This window comes from Vanacampus margaritifer, chromosome 1, assembly GCF_051991255.1.
Source record: "Vanacampus margaritifer isolate UIUO_Vmar chromosome 1, RoL_Vmar_1.0, whole genome shotgun sequence".
In the NCBI taxonomy this organism is placed as follows: Eukaryota; Metazoa; Chordata; class Actinopteri; order Syngnathiformes; family Syngnathidae; genus Vanacampus; species Vanacampus margaritifer.
Genome location: NC_135432.1, coordinates 3,693,530 through 3,713,620, shown reverse-complemented (window position 1 = coordinate 3,713,620; position 20,091 = coordinate 3,693,530). Strand labels below are relative to the sequence as shown.

The 20,091-nt window shown below is 38.9% G+C and overlaps 1 protein-coding gene across 2 annotated transcripts in view; it reads left to right on the top strand.

The window, feature by feature from the left end:
• The first annotated feature begins 4,292 nt into the window (after positions 1–4,292).
• Positions 4,293–20,091, top strand: part of LOC144057626 (histone deacetylase 4-like) — a 58,358-nt gene continuing 42,559 nt past the window's right edge. For both annotated transcript variants that reach the window (XM_077575447.1, XM_077575440.1), the window contains exons 1-2: positions 4,293–4,517; positions 8,567–8,738. In XM_077575447.1, the coding sequence (XP_077431573.1) occupies positions 8,717–8,738 (22 nt within the window). In that variant the 5' untranslated portion in view covers positions 4,293–4,517; positions 8,567–8,716. The remainder of the gene's footprint in view (positions 4,518–8,566; positions 8,739–20,091) is intronic.

Here is a 20,091-nt window from a genome sequence, read left to right as displayed (position 1 = left end):
AGCCCTTAGAATAACAATAGAGATGCAGATGTCCACAACCAATCTGGGTTTGATGACAAATCTGGATTAAATCCTTCACTTTTAGTGTATGTGATAATGATGATCTTTTATGGCCTTTTATTTCTTACATGCGGTCAAAACAATGAAAAGAGCAATTTGTCAGCTGCAGGAGTGCGATACACATGAACGTATACGAGCACACATATTTTTATTTTGGCGTCATTTGACACGTAAGCATTCTGAACAAAAATATAAACGCAACACTTTTGTTTTGTTTCCTTTTTTCATGATCTGAACGCAAACATTAAAGTGGAAGTCTACCTTAAACATTTCTTGACAATAATATGTGACCTCACTAGTCTAAACATGACATTCGGATTAATATTAGATTTGTGGAATATGAGTTATGAAGCAAAATCAAACCTGTTTTTATCCATCTTAGGGGGCGGCCATTTTGCCACTTGCTGTCGACTGAAGATGACATCATTGTTGCTCAGGCAACGACCAATCACAACTCACCAGTTTTCTGAAACTGAGCTGTAATTGGTTGTTACCTGAGACCTGAGCAACTGTGATGTCATTTTCACTCGACAGCAAGTGACAAAATGGCTGTTTTGTGATATTGATAAAAACGGCTGGATTTTGCTGCTTAACTCATATTCCACTCACACAATATTAACCAGAATACCGTATTTTTCTGCATTCGAGGATGGTCGGAAGTCGGATTTACCCAAGTTGTTTTTTCCCTGTTCTGACCTGAAAGCTGAAAGTAAACAACCAAAATGGCGGTTAGTGATAAATTGTTTTTTATTTTGGTCGTCAAAACTCATTTTGACCTCCAGCAAACTTGCCTTCTCGCAATTTTGCTTCATTTATTTTATTTTAAAAAAAAAATCTTATTTCATAAGAATTTCATACAGTTCAGTAGTTCACGGTATAATTTCATGCAGGGAGATAGTGGCATTCTGTCACGTACGTTGTGTTACATGGAGTTATGTCAAATATTTATGAATGAAGAAAACAACCTAGTTTTATATTCAAGTCAATTGTGTTTTACCATTCACGGTCTGTGTTTCCATAGGGGTCGCCATTGTAGAGTGACGTTACTTGTAGTCAATTGAGTTTTACCATTCACGGTCCGTGTTTCCATAGGGGTCGCCATTGTAGAGTGACGTTACTTGTAGTCCGTCGGTGAAGTCAAGGTACTTTTTTCACCACAACTTCGCAAGTAGGATTTCCGAGTGCAAGGGGGCGTTCCCGTACACCCTTCCTAGTTTGGACTCGGAAAAGTCTGACTTCCGACCAACCTTGAATGCAGCATTAGACTACTGGAGCTGCATATAACATTTTATTGTCAAGATTTTTGGGGGGGTTGACTTCCCCATCCTACTTTTTCAGTGCACAAAAATGCTTTTTTGTTGTTGTTGTGAAATGGCAAAGTCTTAGATTAAGACAATTTTTTTTTTATATATTTTGGGTCATAATATACAATATGTATGAAGTAAATTTATATGTAATGCTACAAATATTCCCACCCGCAGAGTTAATTAGTAAGTTCTAACAACCTGTTTTTAAAAATGGCTGAACATCACCTTAAATTTAGTTTGCGGCCGAGTGCAGCCTCACAAAGATGCAACTGTCACACTTCCTAGTCATGAGATCACATTTTATGATGTTTTCTTATAGCTCTTGAGTCACCTTACCACGCTTTGCGCAATTTTTGGACCAAATCCAAACAGTCCGCCATGCAAGGTTTCTGTCTCCTCTCACTAGCACGTCGCGAGGGTCTCGCGGCTTTCAAGCGTGCACCCAAGCACAACAAGACGCGCTCACCTTACATAACTGATGCTCTGTTGTCGAACGCAAATTACAATTCTCTGTTGCCATGGTTACGGCCATCCCAAAAGACCTCCCTTGTATTCCAAAAGAGGAACGACCTCGATTCACAAATGCAAGTCAAGCAGCAGAAAGCTGCGACTGGGCTAAAAATAATAAAGACAGGAAGATGATGTATGAATTATTTCCTCTTCAAGATAGGAAACAATAAACGTGACCTGGATGCATATTATAACGACTTTATGATTGTAAGGCAAGATATCGCAACACTCTGAAGGATTATTGTCAACGGCACCTGACCATTGACCTCGTCGTGTCCTGCATCGTTGAGAAGAGAAGCACAGGAGCGGAAATGGTCTGCATCTGCATCTGCACTGTTGATTCCTGCCACCCCAGGATGTGTTCTACACAGGAACTCTTTAGCATATTACAATAATCAAAGCAGCAAAACAAGGTGCTGGCAATAGAATAGCTCACGTGGGTGGCTGTGCGAGAGGCAAAATCCAATATGAAGTCGTGGAAATGAACATTCATTGCATTCGAGCAGGGAATGGGGAAGGCCCCTCATGTTGCATTCAGCAAGAATGTGATCATGCTCATTTCATTTTGCAGCTGCCGGATGTGTGTTAAATGCGGAGTAGTTTGGGCTAGTGGTTCTCAAACTGGGGTCCGCGAGCTATAGGTTGGAAGTCCGCGGAAATGTTTTTTACAATCGATCATTATGTGGTATAACGTCAAAAAGTGCATAGCAGCATGTTGGGAAAGGCCAATAATAAACAAGTGAAGAACTAGTGGTACGTGAATCACTGCCTGAATACATTTCAGCTGAATCATTACTGGCATGGTTACAGATTTTTCCTATATTTTAGTGTTGTACATAATATTCAGTGGCTTACAATAATATTGAATATATCTTGATGTTGGTACTTGGAGCGTTTCCTATGGGTGGCACTTGCTTTTAGGCCAATAATCATTTGCTCCCCAAAACGTATAAATACATTCTATTTAAAATGTTTTAAGTGTCCCAAAGACATATTTATATGTTTTTTTAAATGTTTTTTTTTTAATGCTAGAGCATATAGAAGGCTTTGATAAGAATGGTTGAAGAAATAGTAATTACAAAAATGGCCAGAAGGTGTCAGAAGAGCAAAAGAGATCAATCAGGGCCATGTTGAAAAAAAGCTAGTTTACTCACATTTCTAAATAAATTTGGATTGCTTCAGTGAAAATGGCTGGGAGTGAATGAGTTAATGCCAATTGTCTAATCTCCAATTTGAATGTGACACAAAAATCTGACAGCCATTTTTTTTAAGAACAAAAGGCATATTATTACCAGAATATTCTTTTTTCAAGATCAAAAGTGTTTTGGAGACTATATATAAAGAAAATAAAGGAGTATTTTCCAAAAGTCGTTTAAAAAAGTAAAAAAACAAAATCCAATTAACAACTTCAACAAAGAAGTGTCCATTTCAACCTTTGTGGGTTGCAATGACGAAGGTGACTGGGAAGCTACACAGGCATAAATAAATGCAAAATAAAAGACAATTGTTAGCAAAGAACATTGGTATTTTTAAAATGATTTTTATTGTGACAGTAAGTTGAAAAATGACTTGGGCAACCGTGATATTAGGCTAGCAGCTTACTGCATCATCTATTTGACTTATATTAGGATCTTGGAAACATACTTTATTCTTCTAAGATTACAAGCTCTTTGTTGAAAAACATGACTTTATTCTCATGCATTTTTATTCTAAAATAAATGAATTTGTTTGATGGGCAACTTTTAAATCAATATGTTACTTATATGTTACAGGTATGTTTAACTAGCCGTGGCGTAGGCTCCTGTTGCGGTAAAAATAAAAATATAATATGATTTTAGTTTAAACAAATAGCCATTTTAGCACTCGTATAAGCAAGAGCCAGTAGAGATTTCATTTGGAAAGCTACAACTGATTTAAAAAAAACTGCACTGCTATAATTAACAATGTAATAAAAATGGGTATTGTCCATAATTGATAGCAAAATTTCATTTTTACTGTTATAATTTACTTTTACATGCGTATGTTCTTTTAATAATTTTTTGTAAGCTACATTTTATTTATGCACTTTTGTTTTTAGATGTCTTTAGTTCTTTGATGCTTTTAAGTGTTGTAGGCTATTTTTAATTACGTTAAGCACACTGAGTTATTGTTTATAAATATATATAATGCAGCCATACGTAAGTAAATGAGTAAACGAGTTTTTGTACTTTCACCATTTTTTTTTTTTATTCACTACAACGTGTGAGTACTTTCGCTACTTCTGAGCATTTACACTTTTTACTTGAATATCACCGTTGGTTCCTGCGTGCATGTTCATAGGCACATACGCACACGCGCACGCAGGATGTTTACGTTGATTGACGCTCACGCACGCACGCTCACGCACGCACTGGCCGGCCTGACCCCGCCCCTCGCTGCGCGCAGGGGCGCTCCTCCATGTGACGCTGGGCCTGAACACAAAAATCCAGTATGGCGGAATCTGTCAGGAGATGAATTTTTCGTGCCCCCTCCTCCTCCGCCTCCTCCTCTCGCCAAGTCGAGAAAAAAGCCCGGGAGTGTAGCATGGGAGAGGACTAAACGCCGCGCGGGGCGAACGTCGGGACGAGTGGTCGCCTCCGGGCCCGTTGAGTGGCGCTTCCGGTGAGTTTTTGGGGGGCTGTACGTGAGCGTGTCGCCACTTTGATCCTCCGGCAGGGATGCGATGCGCGGACGCGGTTTCATCTCGGCGACGTCTATCTTAACTTTTCGCCCCACGTTGCCTCCGCCTTCTTGTTCATTTCGCGACACTTCTCGAGAGGAAGGTTGATCTTGAAAGCGTTTCCCCGCGGTTCGTTGCGCTGTTGAGGGCGGGAAGTGTCCAGGCAACAAGGAGGGTGGGGGTGGGCCAGCACAGGACAGGCGACGTTTATTATGCCGATTGTTGCTAGGCTATTTTTAGTGCACCTCGGGCTTTAGCTTGACTGCGCCACTTTTGTGTTATAGTGCAGCCTGTTATTTTGTTGTGTCGACGAGAAGATAAAGCCCAAGGCCTGTGCGACTGTGTGAATGGTTTCGGGATGGGCGGTGGTAATTCTCTGCATGCGTCAATCTTTTTTTTTTTTTTTTTTTTTTGTGAATGGGGGCGTTGAAACTGTTACGCCAAAGCGGCTCATCATGTCTGTTATTACAACTCTCCTCCATCACAGCCTTCTACACTCTCACTGTCCACACAGTTAGTATTCTTACACGATCTTAAATGTATTGACTAAAAGTATGTTTTTAAAAATTATTATTCTTTCTAGTGGGGCAGCACAGTTGTAGAGTGGGTGGCACGTTTGCTTCACAGCAATGAGGTTCAGGGTTCAAATTCTTAGCTCAGCCGTCTTTTTGTCACAATTCCAAAAAGGTTCATCTCAGACTCACAATTGTCCACAAATGTGATGGTGAGTGTGTGGTGGTTTGACTATTGACAATTCTGAACATTAGGACTTTTTTAAAAATATATTTCCGCAATGTAACGCTTCCTTTACGCGGTGAAAACAAACGGCATATTGTATGCCTTTGCCTGTGACTGGCATACAAACCAGGCAGATTGTTATAGTAGTTAAACGAAGGAAATGTCAGCATATTTTGAAATAAAAAATAATCCTAACAAAATAAATAATGATTCATAATACAATGCTTTTCCATGGACAGATAAAGTAATTTCACAGAGTAAGACCGACATTTTGACTTTCACCCATAGACAACAGGTGGCATAAGCTCCAGCTCGCCCGCGGCCCTAATGAACATAAACGCCATAAAACATTTAATGGAAGGATCATTTGCCGTGGTATGGAAAAGACTCCATCCTACGACATTAAAACTGCTAGGTTGCAGCCTTTTATACTTTGCGTGGCTAGCCCCCGCTGTTAGTCGATATTCTGCCAGCCTGTAGGAGGCAGTGAAGAGCATCTATGACATACGAACAATGCGTCACCACAGTAGAAGTACAACATAATGTGTTTTGTTATTCAATAATCGATCAACAGTTTGGGGTGAACAGTTTACATACTTCTAGCAAAATAGATGAAAACAAAGAATCAGGAAGTAGAAAACACTTGTTTACTGCTTTTGCTCTTCTGCCATGCCAGTCCGCATTGAAAGCATTTTTTCTTGCACTTGATCTCGTTAGATTGAATTTCTAGATTATGATCATGATCCCTTAAGGCAAATGCATTTTACAATTATGTACTTTTTTTCATTGCACGTCACACGCAGAACCAGACCACACACATGCAGGCGTGTCAGGAGAGATGTCAGACAGCATGTTGGCGGGGGTTTCAAGTTTGCGCTTAGTCCAGGAGAAACATTTGTCGCAACTAGTCTGAAAGTGAACACTATTTTTGGCGCCAATTAGCGTTTGTTTTTTACGTTTAGGATAGCAATGAGCTCACTGATGTAGTCAATGTGATTAAGCATGATAACTGTTTCTGAACTCATTTTCAGCCTTTCATGATTTTTCTTCAGGGCTCCCCAGATCTGTCACCTTGCATCAAGCTAGGTCTTTCTGGGGACAATGGCCAAGCGCGCACACGCTCTTGCACATGAACACACCCGCACCCCCACTCGAGACAGATGCCCTGGGAGAATGGTGTTGCACGAAGCCCCCCTCCTTTTTCTTCCATCACAAAGCAACATGCGCGGCGCAATGACCGACTTTTTTTGGGGTAGCAATTTGTCCCACTGTCTGGCCTTCTTGCCGTGAACCCTGCCCCCTCCCCACTGTCATAACACATACACACACATATCCATCCTGCTTTAGAGGACACCGGAGGCCTCTGCCAACACACACACAAGGGCGTGAACACACTCGCATCCCCCATCTACCTTACCCTCAGGCACTTTGGCCCCCACCGCTCCCCCCATTTTTTTTTTGTTAATATGCGTTGAAGTCGACTTGTCATTTCAACCTCTTGTCTTGATTACATCTGACACCCTCTGCTCGGGGCGCCAGGAATTCAGGCTATGCTTTAAAATTAAAGAAGAGAAAATCAATTTGCAGTTAAATTGTCATATAGAAATACAGAACAAACTGGTCATCTATTTCTAGTTAATTTTTCGACATGTCATTTTTTGAACCAGAATCAGAATTATGTTTGTTGCTCAAGTACTGTATATTAAAACACACAAGGAATTTGTCCCCGGCACGGGAGTACTATAAAATAACATCAAAAGGCACAGCAGTTAACCCCCGAACGTTAGTTCAGCGTTTGTCAATTCGCATGTATATATATATTTTTTTTTAATGCACTTTAACGTAACGTTACATGCGGTATTTCTGATCGCGACACGTTTTTTTCTTCTTCTTTTTTCAAAATATGTTTTTATAAAATGTTCTTGAAAACATCTTGGGTGGCTGTAAGTTTACTTGGGTGGCCCGCTCAAGTATTAACATGGTGTGGGAAACACTACTATTTGTTGTTCTTGATTCTGTTTTTCCAAAGTAAAATATTTGTCCACAAGTGATGTCACTTCAGATTGAGCTGGTTAAAAAAAAAAAAAAGCGTCACGTCCACATCACGCTGCCTGTCACACAACTTCCTGGACGTTCTTGCTTTCCTGGCTGCTTGCGAACGCTAGGTGCTAAGCTAACTTAGCTCTGTGCACAGATCATTGCTTCCTACAAGCCCCTCTTCTCTCCTTTACTGATTATTTTCTAACAAGTAGCACGTTATATATTTCATTTCATCATTCTATATTTTAAGGAGGATGGAGTCATTGTAAAACTGAGCAAGATGAAAGAACATGAGAAGATGGAGAAGCTAATGCTAATCGCTAATGTGAAACGCAGAGAAAAGGCCAGAATTAGTGCTTGGTGTGAAGTAGACTTTTCACAGAAGTCTGGCTAGAACTGCGGTAGGGCAGAGAGCAACTAGCTATTAACAGAAAATTAGTATTACAATTAATATCTATTTAGAGATAAAATAAATACATAAAAATCTGGAAAAAAATATTGACATATAATCGTATGTACATTAGTATCAAATATAAAACACTTTAGTTAAAACAAGTATCTTTACATACACAATTAGCCATAATTGCATATTTGTACGTGTATGATGGCAAGCAGCAGGTCTTGCTTCATTGAACCATATTAAAAACGTTGAAAAAGGACCGCCTCCCTCACACAGCAACTTTAAATGATTAAAGCAATAGCTTGTAATGTTTTGATGCTATGATGTAATAATTTTCTGTTATGTTCATAGTGGTTTATAATGCACTGAAACTTACTTTGAAGAAAATAATGTTACATCTGTTACAAAAATCTCTAAAATCGTTCAGCCCTAGTACATAATAATTGCAGACTAACAAATATAGAATGATTGGATCGATTCCTACTTAATCATCTCTTGCTTCACTTCATTTGAAGAGTTTTAATTTCTAATCAGAATTTTGCTTTTATTATGAATTCAAATTAGGTGAATAATTTGAAGAAGGATAAATAAAGCAGCTTTTGGAAAGTTTGCTGATTTTGGTGTGCATTGCTCAATAGTGCCTACGAGAGGCAAGGAGCTTGAAAAGTTGATGTTTGGGGAAGCAAAAAAGAAGTGTTAGAGAGCACAATATCAAGGCAAGCATTTACTGCACCATCTTAGATATGTGTATCGTATCTATGTTTGTGTATTTCTGTATTTCAAATTTTTAATAGTTTTCTTTCCCCCTGATAGGTTGGGGCCAGTATTTGCCACTCTTTGTTGGAGTTGCCAAATACAAAAGGCAAATGGAGAGTTTCTAGTCTTGAGACCTTCTGGAGGCACGACCCTGATCTCACACACACACACTCCGAGTTGTCTTCTGTTTAGGCCTGACCTTCAGTGATGACGTCGCACAATCATCAAGGTAAGACGGCGTCATTACATCACGACGGATGACGTAATAAAGCCCAATGGAAATTGTGTTGTCTTTGGGTAATGTCCGCAAGTGTGAAAAGTGACTGGTGGCCAGTCCAATGCGTAACCCGCCTCTCGCTCAACGTCAGCTGCGATAAGCTCCAGCTCGCTTGCGACACTAATGAGGATAAGTGGAAGAGAAAATGGATGAAAATTGTATCAAGGTTACAACTGGGACTGCATGCTGTGCAAGCTGCAATCCGTCACCGCCGCTGAGAAGAGCTCAGACGCTTCAAGTGAAATTGTAACCCCAGTTGTAATAAGCAGTTGAGCGCTGCAATAATCTTTCCACCGCAGCCACATCTGCCTTATTGATAGATGGAAACGTTTCACTTATGAACGTAGACAAAGTGCAGACAGATTAAAGGCAGTAGAACAGTTTAATCTGCTTTCATGAGGACTAATTGGCTCAGTTTAATATGAATCATCTTGAGAGGGAAAGAATGTAACACTGCTTCAATTTACACGCACATTTCATTTTGTCCTTAAAGTCCTCCAGTCTCTATTTTCTGTCTATATCTAAGTGTCACCAATTCATTGAATACAGCGGAACCTCAAAGGTAGAACACCGTTCTTCTGCGTAAGGCTGCTCGTTTATAAAGAAATTATTAATATTAATATATGACTGGATAGCCGATAGCCCAAACCCGCCCGTGTAAGCCGTTGAAGTCACAGAGCGGCCATCTTACTCCTCCCATCTCGCGAGCAGACTACTGTATAAACTATACGATTTATATATGTATGTAAGGCAAGTTGTAAAATGTCTGAAGTCGTCTTGTTTATGTAACAAATTTAGAACATCATAAATCATGCTGTTTCTACTAAGTACTGTCTCAAATGTTGTCCAATTTCGATACTGTAAATGTATAGAATCGTATGCCGAGAAACGTGTCTTGGGAGGAGCAATATGGCGGCCTCGCGGCTTCAAAAGTCTTGGCCTACCGGCTATCCAGTCATATATTCAGGTCAGCGGAGTCGCTTCACATTAGATATGGCCCAAAAATAAAATGTCGATTTTTACAGACATTCAGGATGATTATGATTTTAATCAATTAAACCCAACAAACATGTATTTAAAGGTTTCATTTATTCAAAAAAGAATTCCTGTGCAAAATGTTAAATTAGTTTTAACATAAATTTAACATTCATAGTTTGTTCTTAAATGCCACAATTAAGTAGTTGGTAAATATTGTAAACATGTTTTGTAAACCACCCATCCAGCATTCTGCCCAAAAAATTACAACTTAGAAAAACATTTGAATGTAACAGAACATAAGAACAGCTTTTAATAATCCAAAAGACAAAATTCGTTTTCACGATTTAGCAAATTTTCAACAATTCAAAACAAACAAAAATTTTAAAATGACGACGTATCAAATTCATTCAATTTATTGCCCAGCCCTACTTCACTTCAAGACTAAAAGCATAGCTCTTTTATGTTACTCGAGTCAACACGCATTCTGATGCCAAGAAAGTTTTAGTTTTAGGGTATTTTGATATCGCTGAATCCAAGAATGACATTTTTTCCGAATTTGCTGTAGTTTTCCAGATATTCCAATTTGTTAAAGAAAGAAGCACGAATAACACACAAGTTGTGGCAGCGGTATTCTCTTTATGCTCCAATTTTGAGGCTATATCTGTCTTTTCAAGCATGCCCATACAGAATTCTTTCATTTTTGATGTAATATCGTGAAAGATGGCCCTCCGTGTTCAAATCATGTATTATGTGAAAATCAAGCAACAATTCTGAAAATTGGGCAATATTAACATTAGCAGTTAACAGGCAAATAAAAGGCAAATACAGGTGACATCAAAGAAAAAACATTTATTTTACTAACAAAGTGTATTTCATAAGCTGCCAAAGCACATTAATTATCAATTGTCAAAAATATTAATATCTTATTTTCGGACTCAGCACAAAATCAGCCAGAACACATTAAAATATCTTTGTTACTTAGGAGAAAAAAAATGTTGGCGTGATAGAACATATTTTTTTGGTATATTAAATATTTGTTTGTGTATTACAGAAACTAATAGTTTAAAAAAATAATAATGATTGTTGAAATATACATTTTTTTAATGCATACTGTCCCTTTTAAAGTGTAAGTCAACCTTAAACATTTCTTGACAATAATGTTATATGTGACCTCACTAGTTTAAACATGACATTCTGATTAATATTAATTTTTTTGAAATATGAGTTATGAAGCAAAATCCAACCAGTTTTTATCCATCTTAGGGAGCGGCCATTTTGCCACTTGCTGTCGACTAAAGATGACATCACAGTTGCTCAGGGCTCAGGCAACGACCAATCACATCTCATTAGGTTTCTGAAGCTGCGCTGTGATTGGTTGTTACCTGAGACCTGCAAGTGGCAAAATGGCCGCCACCTGAGATGACTAAAAATGGCTGGATTTTGCTTCTTTACTACTTTACTAACATAATATTAAACAGAATGCCATATTTAGATAAGTTTATTGTAAAAAAAATAGAATAATGGGTTGACTTTTAATAGGCACATTTTTCCAGAAAATGTGAAAAAAGTAATGCAACCTTGTGGGCATTTGTTGTTAGAGGTTCCACTGTAATGAAGAAAAAAGCTATTTCGGATTTATTTTGACTTTAGCTGCAGTTAAGGAAAGTAATTGAAAGCGTCTCTTTTCATTATGTTTGACTGCCACTGTTGCATTTAATGTTTTTTTATATTGTGGAATTAAGCAACATTAATATGGTCTCTGCCGTTAAAATTGTTGCGCTCTTGCATTTTATACCAGAGCTAATATTGTTTAAGAGCTCAATTCACACTTCTTTTCCATGCTACATGACCTTAAAAAGCATGTGCGTGCGTGCGTGCATGTGTGCGCGTGTGTGGGTGGGTGCGCAACTTCAGCAGTGGGTTAGCAAGCACGTGTGCGTGCAAGCCTGGTGGTGGGCCATTTTTGTAATATGTATAGTAAATGAGCTTAGCAACGCGCACATTTTTTTTTATCCCGGACATTTTCTTTATTACAGCAGCCACAGGATTTTTAGATTAAATATCATTTAACATAAATCTCTTCAGAGAAGAAAGCAAAAGGCTTTGTCGGGTTATATTTCCCAGAACAAAAGCAGGTCACACTGATAAGGGCTGCGCATCAGTTGTTGTTATGTTGCTATCAGTTATAGGCCGGCGTGTTTGCATAGGACTGATTACTCTGTGTGCCCAGAGTTTTAGCACAACTGTGGCTGACGTTCATTTTGCACTCCATCATGTTAACTGTGCTATTAAAGGGAAAGTCAAAAAAAAAATAATTCTTGACAATTATGTCTATGCAGCCCAACAAGTCTAAATACGGTATTCTGGTGAAGGATTCTGGTTAATATTGCGTTAGTGGAATATGAGTTACGCAGCAAAACCCAGCAGTTTTTTTGTAATCAATATCAAAAGGCGGCCATTTTGCCACTTGCTGTCGAGTGAAAATGACATCACAGTTGGTCAGGTCTTAGGCAACAACCAATCACAGCTCAGCCTCAGAAAACAGGTGAGCTGAGATTGGTCGTTGCCTGAGCCCTGAGCAACTGTGATGTCATTTTCACTCGACAGCAAGTGGCAAAATGGCTGCCCCCCTCAGATGGATAAAAACGGATGGATTTAGCTTCATAACTCATATTCCAAAAATGTAATATTAATCGAGAATGTTATGTTCAGGCTAGTGAAGTTACATATGACAAGAAATGTTCAACTCATTTGCTCCCCAAAACAGATAAATATGTTCTATTTTAAATGTTTTAAGTGTTCCAAAGACTTATTTATACATCTTTTATGTTTTTTTTTGCTAGTGCACACAGAAGGCTTTGATGCAGCCTTTCAACTGCAAAGAACGATTGAAGAAATGGTAGTTATTACACAAACGGCCAGCGGGTGGCAGCAGCGCAAAATAGATCAACCTGGGCCATGTTGAAAAAAAGCTCATCTACTCACATTTCTAAATAGATTTGTGAAGAATGATGAAACTATATTCTAATGCTAATTGCTGCAAAACGGAAACTGATAGAAATATACTTCCCCCCCCCCCCTGATGAACATAGCAATAAAACACAATATTCTGTGGTCAAAATCAGTCAAAATCCAGTAAAGCAGCCGGGAGTGAAGGGGATTGCTTCAGTGAAAGTGGCTGGGAGTGAATGAGTTAAGGTTGACTTCTGCTTTAAATAAATGGTAAATCAGATACAAAAGACATTATATATTGTATGACAACAGAAAGTGGCCAGAGAAAATAATGTAAGCATATTTTAAGTTCCAGTGTAGACGTTTGCGAATCCCTGGCCTAAGATGCACCTCCTGCACAAGTGAACTGTCAGAGAAAACATGCTCACAAAGAACAGCTGTTTGTCAGGTGTCAGTAGTTCACATTGATGAGGGACCATATTGCCGCAAGCTGACAGTGATTTGCTTTTACGCCTGTCAGAGCTTTCCAGGACCGTCCGCACTTTTTGCCGCCGATCGGAACAACTGTGTCTGCGCGAGTCACTTGAACACACCATCAAGCAGCACAGTCATCAGTGAATATTTGTGAATCAGGTTTCACCGTTTGCTTATTCAGAAGCACATTTACAGAATGATTGTAAATAGTTGAGTGTTATGTTAAAATGCATTTTTGCAAGTGTGTGGGCGGAAAAACATCCGCGTTTTTCTTTTTCTTCCTCGATGGCTTGGCAGTATCTAGGTTACAAGTGTAGAAGTTTTAAGGTTTTTACAGCCTGGGATACAGAGCCGCATTGAAAAAGAGTCAAAGTGGCAGGCAGGTTATCCATCTTTCACCTAAATTTGTCCGATTTTTGGCAATCTTTTTGTACTATTATCTTATGAACCAATCTAGTAAAGAATAAAGTCTTTAGAGAAGAAATATCTGTTAACACGACCTGTAGCCACTACTGTCAAAGCCATTTAAAATGTAGCAGTTCATTAAAAAAAAGCTATAAAAGAAGCCTTTGAATCTGAAAATTGATTTTGCTTTAAAACATTGAAGTACATCAAATCAAATTAAATCGAATCCTTTCACTTTGAAATACAGTATATCAAAATATATATTGTCTTTTATTGGAGAGCTATATCTTGAAAGGAAATGCTGCATTTACAGTAAGTTCATTCGTACGTATGTAAAATGACAAGACGAAACTCATTGCATCGAACCCCCTCGAACTGAGACGTACCATATGGAATCGTAGTCCCACTGAATCGAATCAAATTGAATTGTTCCACTTTAAAGTTGAACCAACCGTCCTCGAATGTATCGCACAGCTTGTGTCAAGAAAGATGCGTATCAAATTGTCTCTTATTGGAGAGATGCTGCTAGTGCTAAAAAGCATATAGGATTTTCAATGCAACATGCTTTTAACTTTTACTTGAGCGTTTTCATTAAGAAAAAACACGACTTTCAGTCCATCACATTTAAGAATTTTGATTATTGATGATTGTTTTTTTTTCTCATTCCTCACTCACAGTCAGAGGCACAACACCCCATGCCTCACGTTTGTCTATTTACCTTACAAACCAGATAAAAGAACAGCTATGCCGTGCTCTGTCATCTGTGCATTTGTTTCTTAATTAATTTGCTCCCAAAAATGTATAAAAACGTTCTATTTTAAATAGTGCCATGGTCCGAAAAACGTGTATATACATTTTTATTAATGTTATTTTTTATGGTCGAGCATACAGAACGCTTTGATGAAGAGGTCGCTTAAAGACAATGGTAGTTATTACAAAAAAATGGCCAGCAGGTGGCGGCAGAGTAAAAGAGATCAACCAGGGCCATGTTGCAAAAATCTATTTTCCCCAGTGTTTTAAGCAGGTTTGTGAATAATGATGAAACTTAGCTATATTCTAATGCTAAATGGAAACAAATACAAATATGCTTTTTTTTCCTGATGAAAGAAGAGACTCTAATCTTTCTTTCGGTAGGTTCCATGTTTTTATAGCAATAGAACACAATATTCTGTGGGACTTGCAAAATCAGTCAAAATCCAGTAAAACAGCCAGGAGTGAAGGGGGTTGCTTCAGTGAAAATAGCTGACAGTGAATGAGTTATGATTTAAATTATTGTTCTTTTAGGTAGTTATTTATATATTTTTGTTTTTGTTTATTTGATTCATGTTCTGATTTATACAAAAATTTCACCAGTTACTTGGTAATTGAGTATAACTACTTTTTACTTTCACTCAGTCATATTGTTATACATGTAACATTATTCTGCAATTCTTGGCAACTCTGCTCACCTTTGTTTTGTCTCTATATGTGCCATGTGACTGAGTGGCGACCAGTCCAGGGTGTAGTATGCCTTTCGCCTAGAGTCAGCTGGGATAGGCTTGCACCCTTAACAGGATAAGGAGGATAGAAAATGGAAGGATGATTATTATTACCCTTTGGAAACTATTAAAATACTTGTATTATGGTTGCATTTGTATTTCCATTATGAGTTCAGCTTGAGCGGTGTCTACAAATCTGATACACAACCGGAAACCGCCACCCACGCACGCAGCACATTTCAGCTGAGGATCAAGTGATACGCGATGCAGAGTATTAACAAAGACGCAAATTAGATTAATTTGAAATAATACTCCACATCAGTTAGCTCTGCATTATTTTTAGACATCGCATAATCAAACAACCAACTTCCGACTGACGTAACCTCTGTGATGTGAGATGCCGCTATATGGTCTGTGTTTGGCTTTCCATAGCGATGGTGATGTTATTGTTCACTTTTGTTCACTGTCATCCGTGGGGAGCTTTGCAACGCTGGCGAGGTCCTGCTGCTGACGTAAATGCCACCGTAGACAACATACGTCAATGCCCAGGTGTATTGATGTCCTTGGCTGGCGCGGGAACATAAACAAACATGGATACATTTCTGTCAACGACTTCAGTGAGAACGATGAGATAAAAGCACAAGAATGCAATAAATCAATGCAGGCATATCGGATTGTCTTTAATATTTGTTGCACAGTTCCATTTCGAGACGCAGCACATACTCAGGTTTTTATCCAATTGTTTTGAATGTTTTAAGCGAATTTACTGAAAATGCACAAAACGGAAATGCGACTCATGCCCGTTTCCATTTCTTCTTCTTTTGCGAACATTGAGAGGGGACTCCGCCGCTGTAGGTGGCGCTATACACCATAGAGATGTGAGCTACCAGTAATTTAAAAGAAGAAGAAGACCAGGAAGCGACTGCGCTGTGCGATGATGTCGTATGAGTTTGCTTTTGTAATTCTTGATCATCCGTAGCGTTTCTTTGCTGTTTTCCATCTAAAATTGCATTAATATTCGCTTCTTTAATTAATTCCAAAAAGATTTCTGTTTCTCTTTGAAGTGTCAGTGGATACTAATTAGCCCGAAGGACAACATGAGAAGCTAATAGGTCTGTTCTAAAAATAGTTGACCAGGGATAGGACACTGAAACTTACTAAGATGAATTAAAACAGCAGAAGAATGTTAACTTTTATTTACTTATTGAAAATTAACATGGCGCACGTTTCTTCTTTATCAAATATTGTATATTTTGTTAAAAAAAAAGGATCTGTTTAAAACACTGAGGAAAAAAAGCCTTTTTGCAACATCACCCTGGCTGATCTCTTATACTCTGCTGCCACCTGCTGGCTGTTTTTGTTACAACTATCATTGCTTTAAGCTTTCTCTTCAGTTCAGAGACTGCATCAAAGCCTTCTGTATGCTTTAGCATAAAAAAAAAACCACATAGAAAACGTATAAATATGTTTTTGGGAGCGTTGCAATATTTAAAATAGAACGATTTTATAAGTTTTTTGGAGCAAATGAGTTAATCAAATAAACACAAGTAATCAGTTAGTAAACAGTAATCAGAAAAAAATATTAATTTTGCAATAGGCTTTAATGCAAAATATTAATTATAATTTGTATCTGATTATTCCATCAATTGATGGAATAAGGGTCAGGGTTAGGGTTAATAATTAAATTCTAAAGATAACCGATAGCTGCAATCTATTCCATGCATCCTTGACCAGCTTGGTGCAAAAATTAAGATTCCTCTCTAATGATTGGGATATTTTTTCATTTCTATTTCTTTTATCTGGTTTGCCATTTTTCATTTAATGACAGCTTTTCATCCTCTTCTCCAAATGCACGCAACGGCTCGTCGCACTGCTTAAATCCCGGGGTGAAGGGGTTAAAAGCTCTTGCTGCAATAAAGAGGGCTTATCCCCGTGTCTATTTTTAGAACCACACACACACACGATATGTGGCATGTGCATGCATGGCGAGCAAACAAATCATTATTTTTGGCCTCCTGTGTTGATTCTCCCCATTACAACGGAGCGATTTTTGTTTGTTTATTTTTATTTTTGCCATGTGCAGAAAAGCTAAAAAAAAAAAAAGCACACGACACAACACATGCCTCTTTTGTGTAGCGACCATATTGTGGTGCAAGCCTGAAGGGTAATTTCAAACCTTCTTTTCATGATGTTGCCGCTGTCCACTTGTGCTGACATGTTTTTTTTTTAAGTTCTTTGTTGTAAATTACAAAATTGTGGCAGATTGCAAAATGTTGCTCAGCAGCATGCAGACACCGTGACACATCCTCCCTACCTCCGCTGGCTGTGAAGTTCCTTCCATGGGGATGATTCTGTGATGGCAGGGGGCTGTTGCCTTTTTGTGCACGCATGCTTTGACCCGAACTCGAGCTCACTGCCCACACGCTGGACGTGAGCCTCACAGAGGCGATGTTAGCCATGTTTTTAATTGATTTTTGGGACAGCTTGCGAGCTTGAGCTAATGAAAGGAGCTGTGTGCATCTTTTGTCCGTGTCCCTTTAGTCTCCGAGAAACGGGATACACTGTGTGCTGCCAATGAGCTGCCTGCTGCAATTAAGGTTTACAATCCAGCCTCGGACCCCTGCTCAGACGCTTTTTTGATTTTACAGCCTGCAGGGCTCGTCTGGATGTCAACCAGTAGTTCCTTTCTTGGGAATTGTGGAAAAAGACATATCCAAATATGTGTTTGTGGATCTCTCTCTGCTTCATCTGTCCTTCCTTCCTTTAGTCTTTCCTCTGGTCTCCCAAATCTGTTGGTATTTAGATGTTTCTGAGGTTGGTGAAAGATTCTGGTTTTGTAACTCTGTGGGTGATACTTGTAGGTGGTGTCTGGTTGGCGCTGGATTTCACTTTGTTTCATCTTTCTTTCCTTTGATCCTTCCTCTGTTCTCCAGAAAACTTCACACCTCTGGCGGGACTCTGAAGTATCTGGTTAAGGTGAAGGGGTCGGAATTTTTAACAATTTTTAGGTGAATTAAAGAGCACAAAGTCACGCACGCAAAAAAAATCAAAAAGAAATCGCCAAATATCGGTTTACTTGCCGACTGCCGTTTACAGAAGTTTCCTGCAAACCTCACAGTTATAGTGGTGTCTTGAGATGTGACTTGACCCAACTTCCAGGTTTTTCAAGATGCTTTGTCATTTGATCAATTTGTTGCTTTAGCTTATGAGTGCAAACTTGAGTTACAAGCGCTGTATGGTGGCAGTGAACTCAATTCACTTCACAATAAGCAGGAGTTTGGCCAGGAGTGAACAAATCACATCCATCAATTTTCCAAAGCGTTTAATTCTTCCGAAAAAAAAGCTTTCTTTTTTGACAATTCAACAAGTTAATCCACTCACCATATACGCCAACTTTCTCTCGCTCCTTTCCCCAAGTCATCTGCTTTTTTGGCTTGGTCCCAGTCGGCATGTTTTGCTGGTGATACGTTCTGTTTCAGTCAGTCAGTAACAGGCAGATGCGGCGGACTGAAGGCACATGATTTTACTTAAAACAACACTAAGGAACTTTCATTTTACGTTGATTACGGCGGCGCCATATGGACAAAAGCGCTAATGTTATGCCTGAAGGAAGATCACATTTCCCATGAGGACAAGCGCATTGTGTCGTTTTTTTAGCTCATACCAGCGAATGAAAGCCTTGCTCATGTTGAACCTTGACTGTCCTTTTATCCGGGTAGCTTCCCTTTTTTCTTTTTTGTCTCCTCAGACAAATCTTTGCAGTTGTTGTGCAACTTCTGCCAGGAAAGCAGTAAAAGTGAGTAGACATTCAAATTGACTTCCGTCTTTATAACGAATGGGGAACGGGGGAAGTGACGTATCCCATCAAACAGTCAACACATTTGTAGCTTTTTGTATGCTAGTGTTCCTACCATCCTTCTCAAAGTTGTTTAGTGCCAGTAAAAATTATACAGACCCCCTCAGTTCATGACAAAGATACCATTCAACTAGTTTTTAAGTTGATGTTTCATCAGAAGAGCTATGAAAATATTTAATTCAAGTTGAAAAGTTCCTAAGTGCTACTTTAAGCCAAACTTAGGATAAATAAGAAGCCAATTTTAAAGACTTAATACTTGTTTGGTTAAAAATATTTAGGACTTGGCCACTTTGACTTGATATTATTCATGAGATGAGTGTGACACAAATTTTGATTGATGATTTATGTTATGCTGTTGAATTGGTTAGAATGAGAGCGTCTCTTAATAAAGACCAGATACTGTAGTAGGACTTCATTAGTAAGGTGACAGGTGACTTGATTTGGGAGTTGACTTACCACATGAATTGACTTGGCCAAGGTAAAATCACTTGTAAGTAAATACTGTATGTATAAAGTACGAAATAGAAAAAGCCCTAATTTCTCTCCTTTCTTGTTGCTAGTTAGCACTTTACCTCTGACTGAGGCAGTCATTTCTTATAGCGTACATTTGACCACCACGTACAGACGCGGGTATATGGGCAAAGTCCATCTGGGCTAAACCGAGTAGGGACAGTGTAGTGGCAAAGGAGCTTCAGTGTGAACTTGCTCTGATCCATGGAGAGAACAGCGTGCCAACGTCCAAGCTGCCAATTCTCCAACGAGTGCCAATTTGGTCAGTATGGTGCCTAGGACAGGCCCAACTTGTGGAGGTCAGGCCCTCATGCCGCCCTTATGGAGGCTGTTTCTGACAAGCGTAGTCAGAAACTTGCACACAAGTGGACTCTCTTAGTCTTCCACCGTCCTTGTATTCTTTAACTCATTTGCTTCAAAAAATGTATCAATACGTTCTATTTTAAATATTACCATGCTCCCAAATACGTTTTTTTTTTTTAATGCTAGAGCATACAGAAGGCTTTGATGCAGCCTCCGAACTCAAGAGAAAGCTTAAAGCAATAGTAGTTATTACCAAAAAAAAAGCCAGCAGGTGGCAGCAGTGCATAAGAGATCAACCAGGGCCATGCTGCAACAAGCTGTTTCCCCCACAGTTTTTAACAGATTTTGT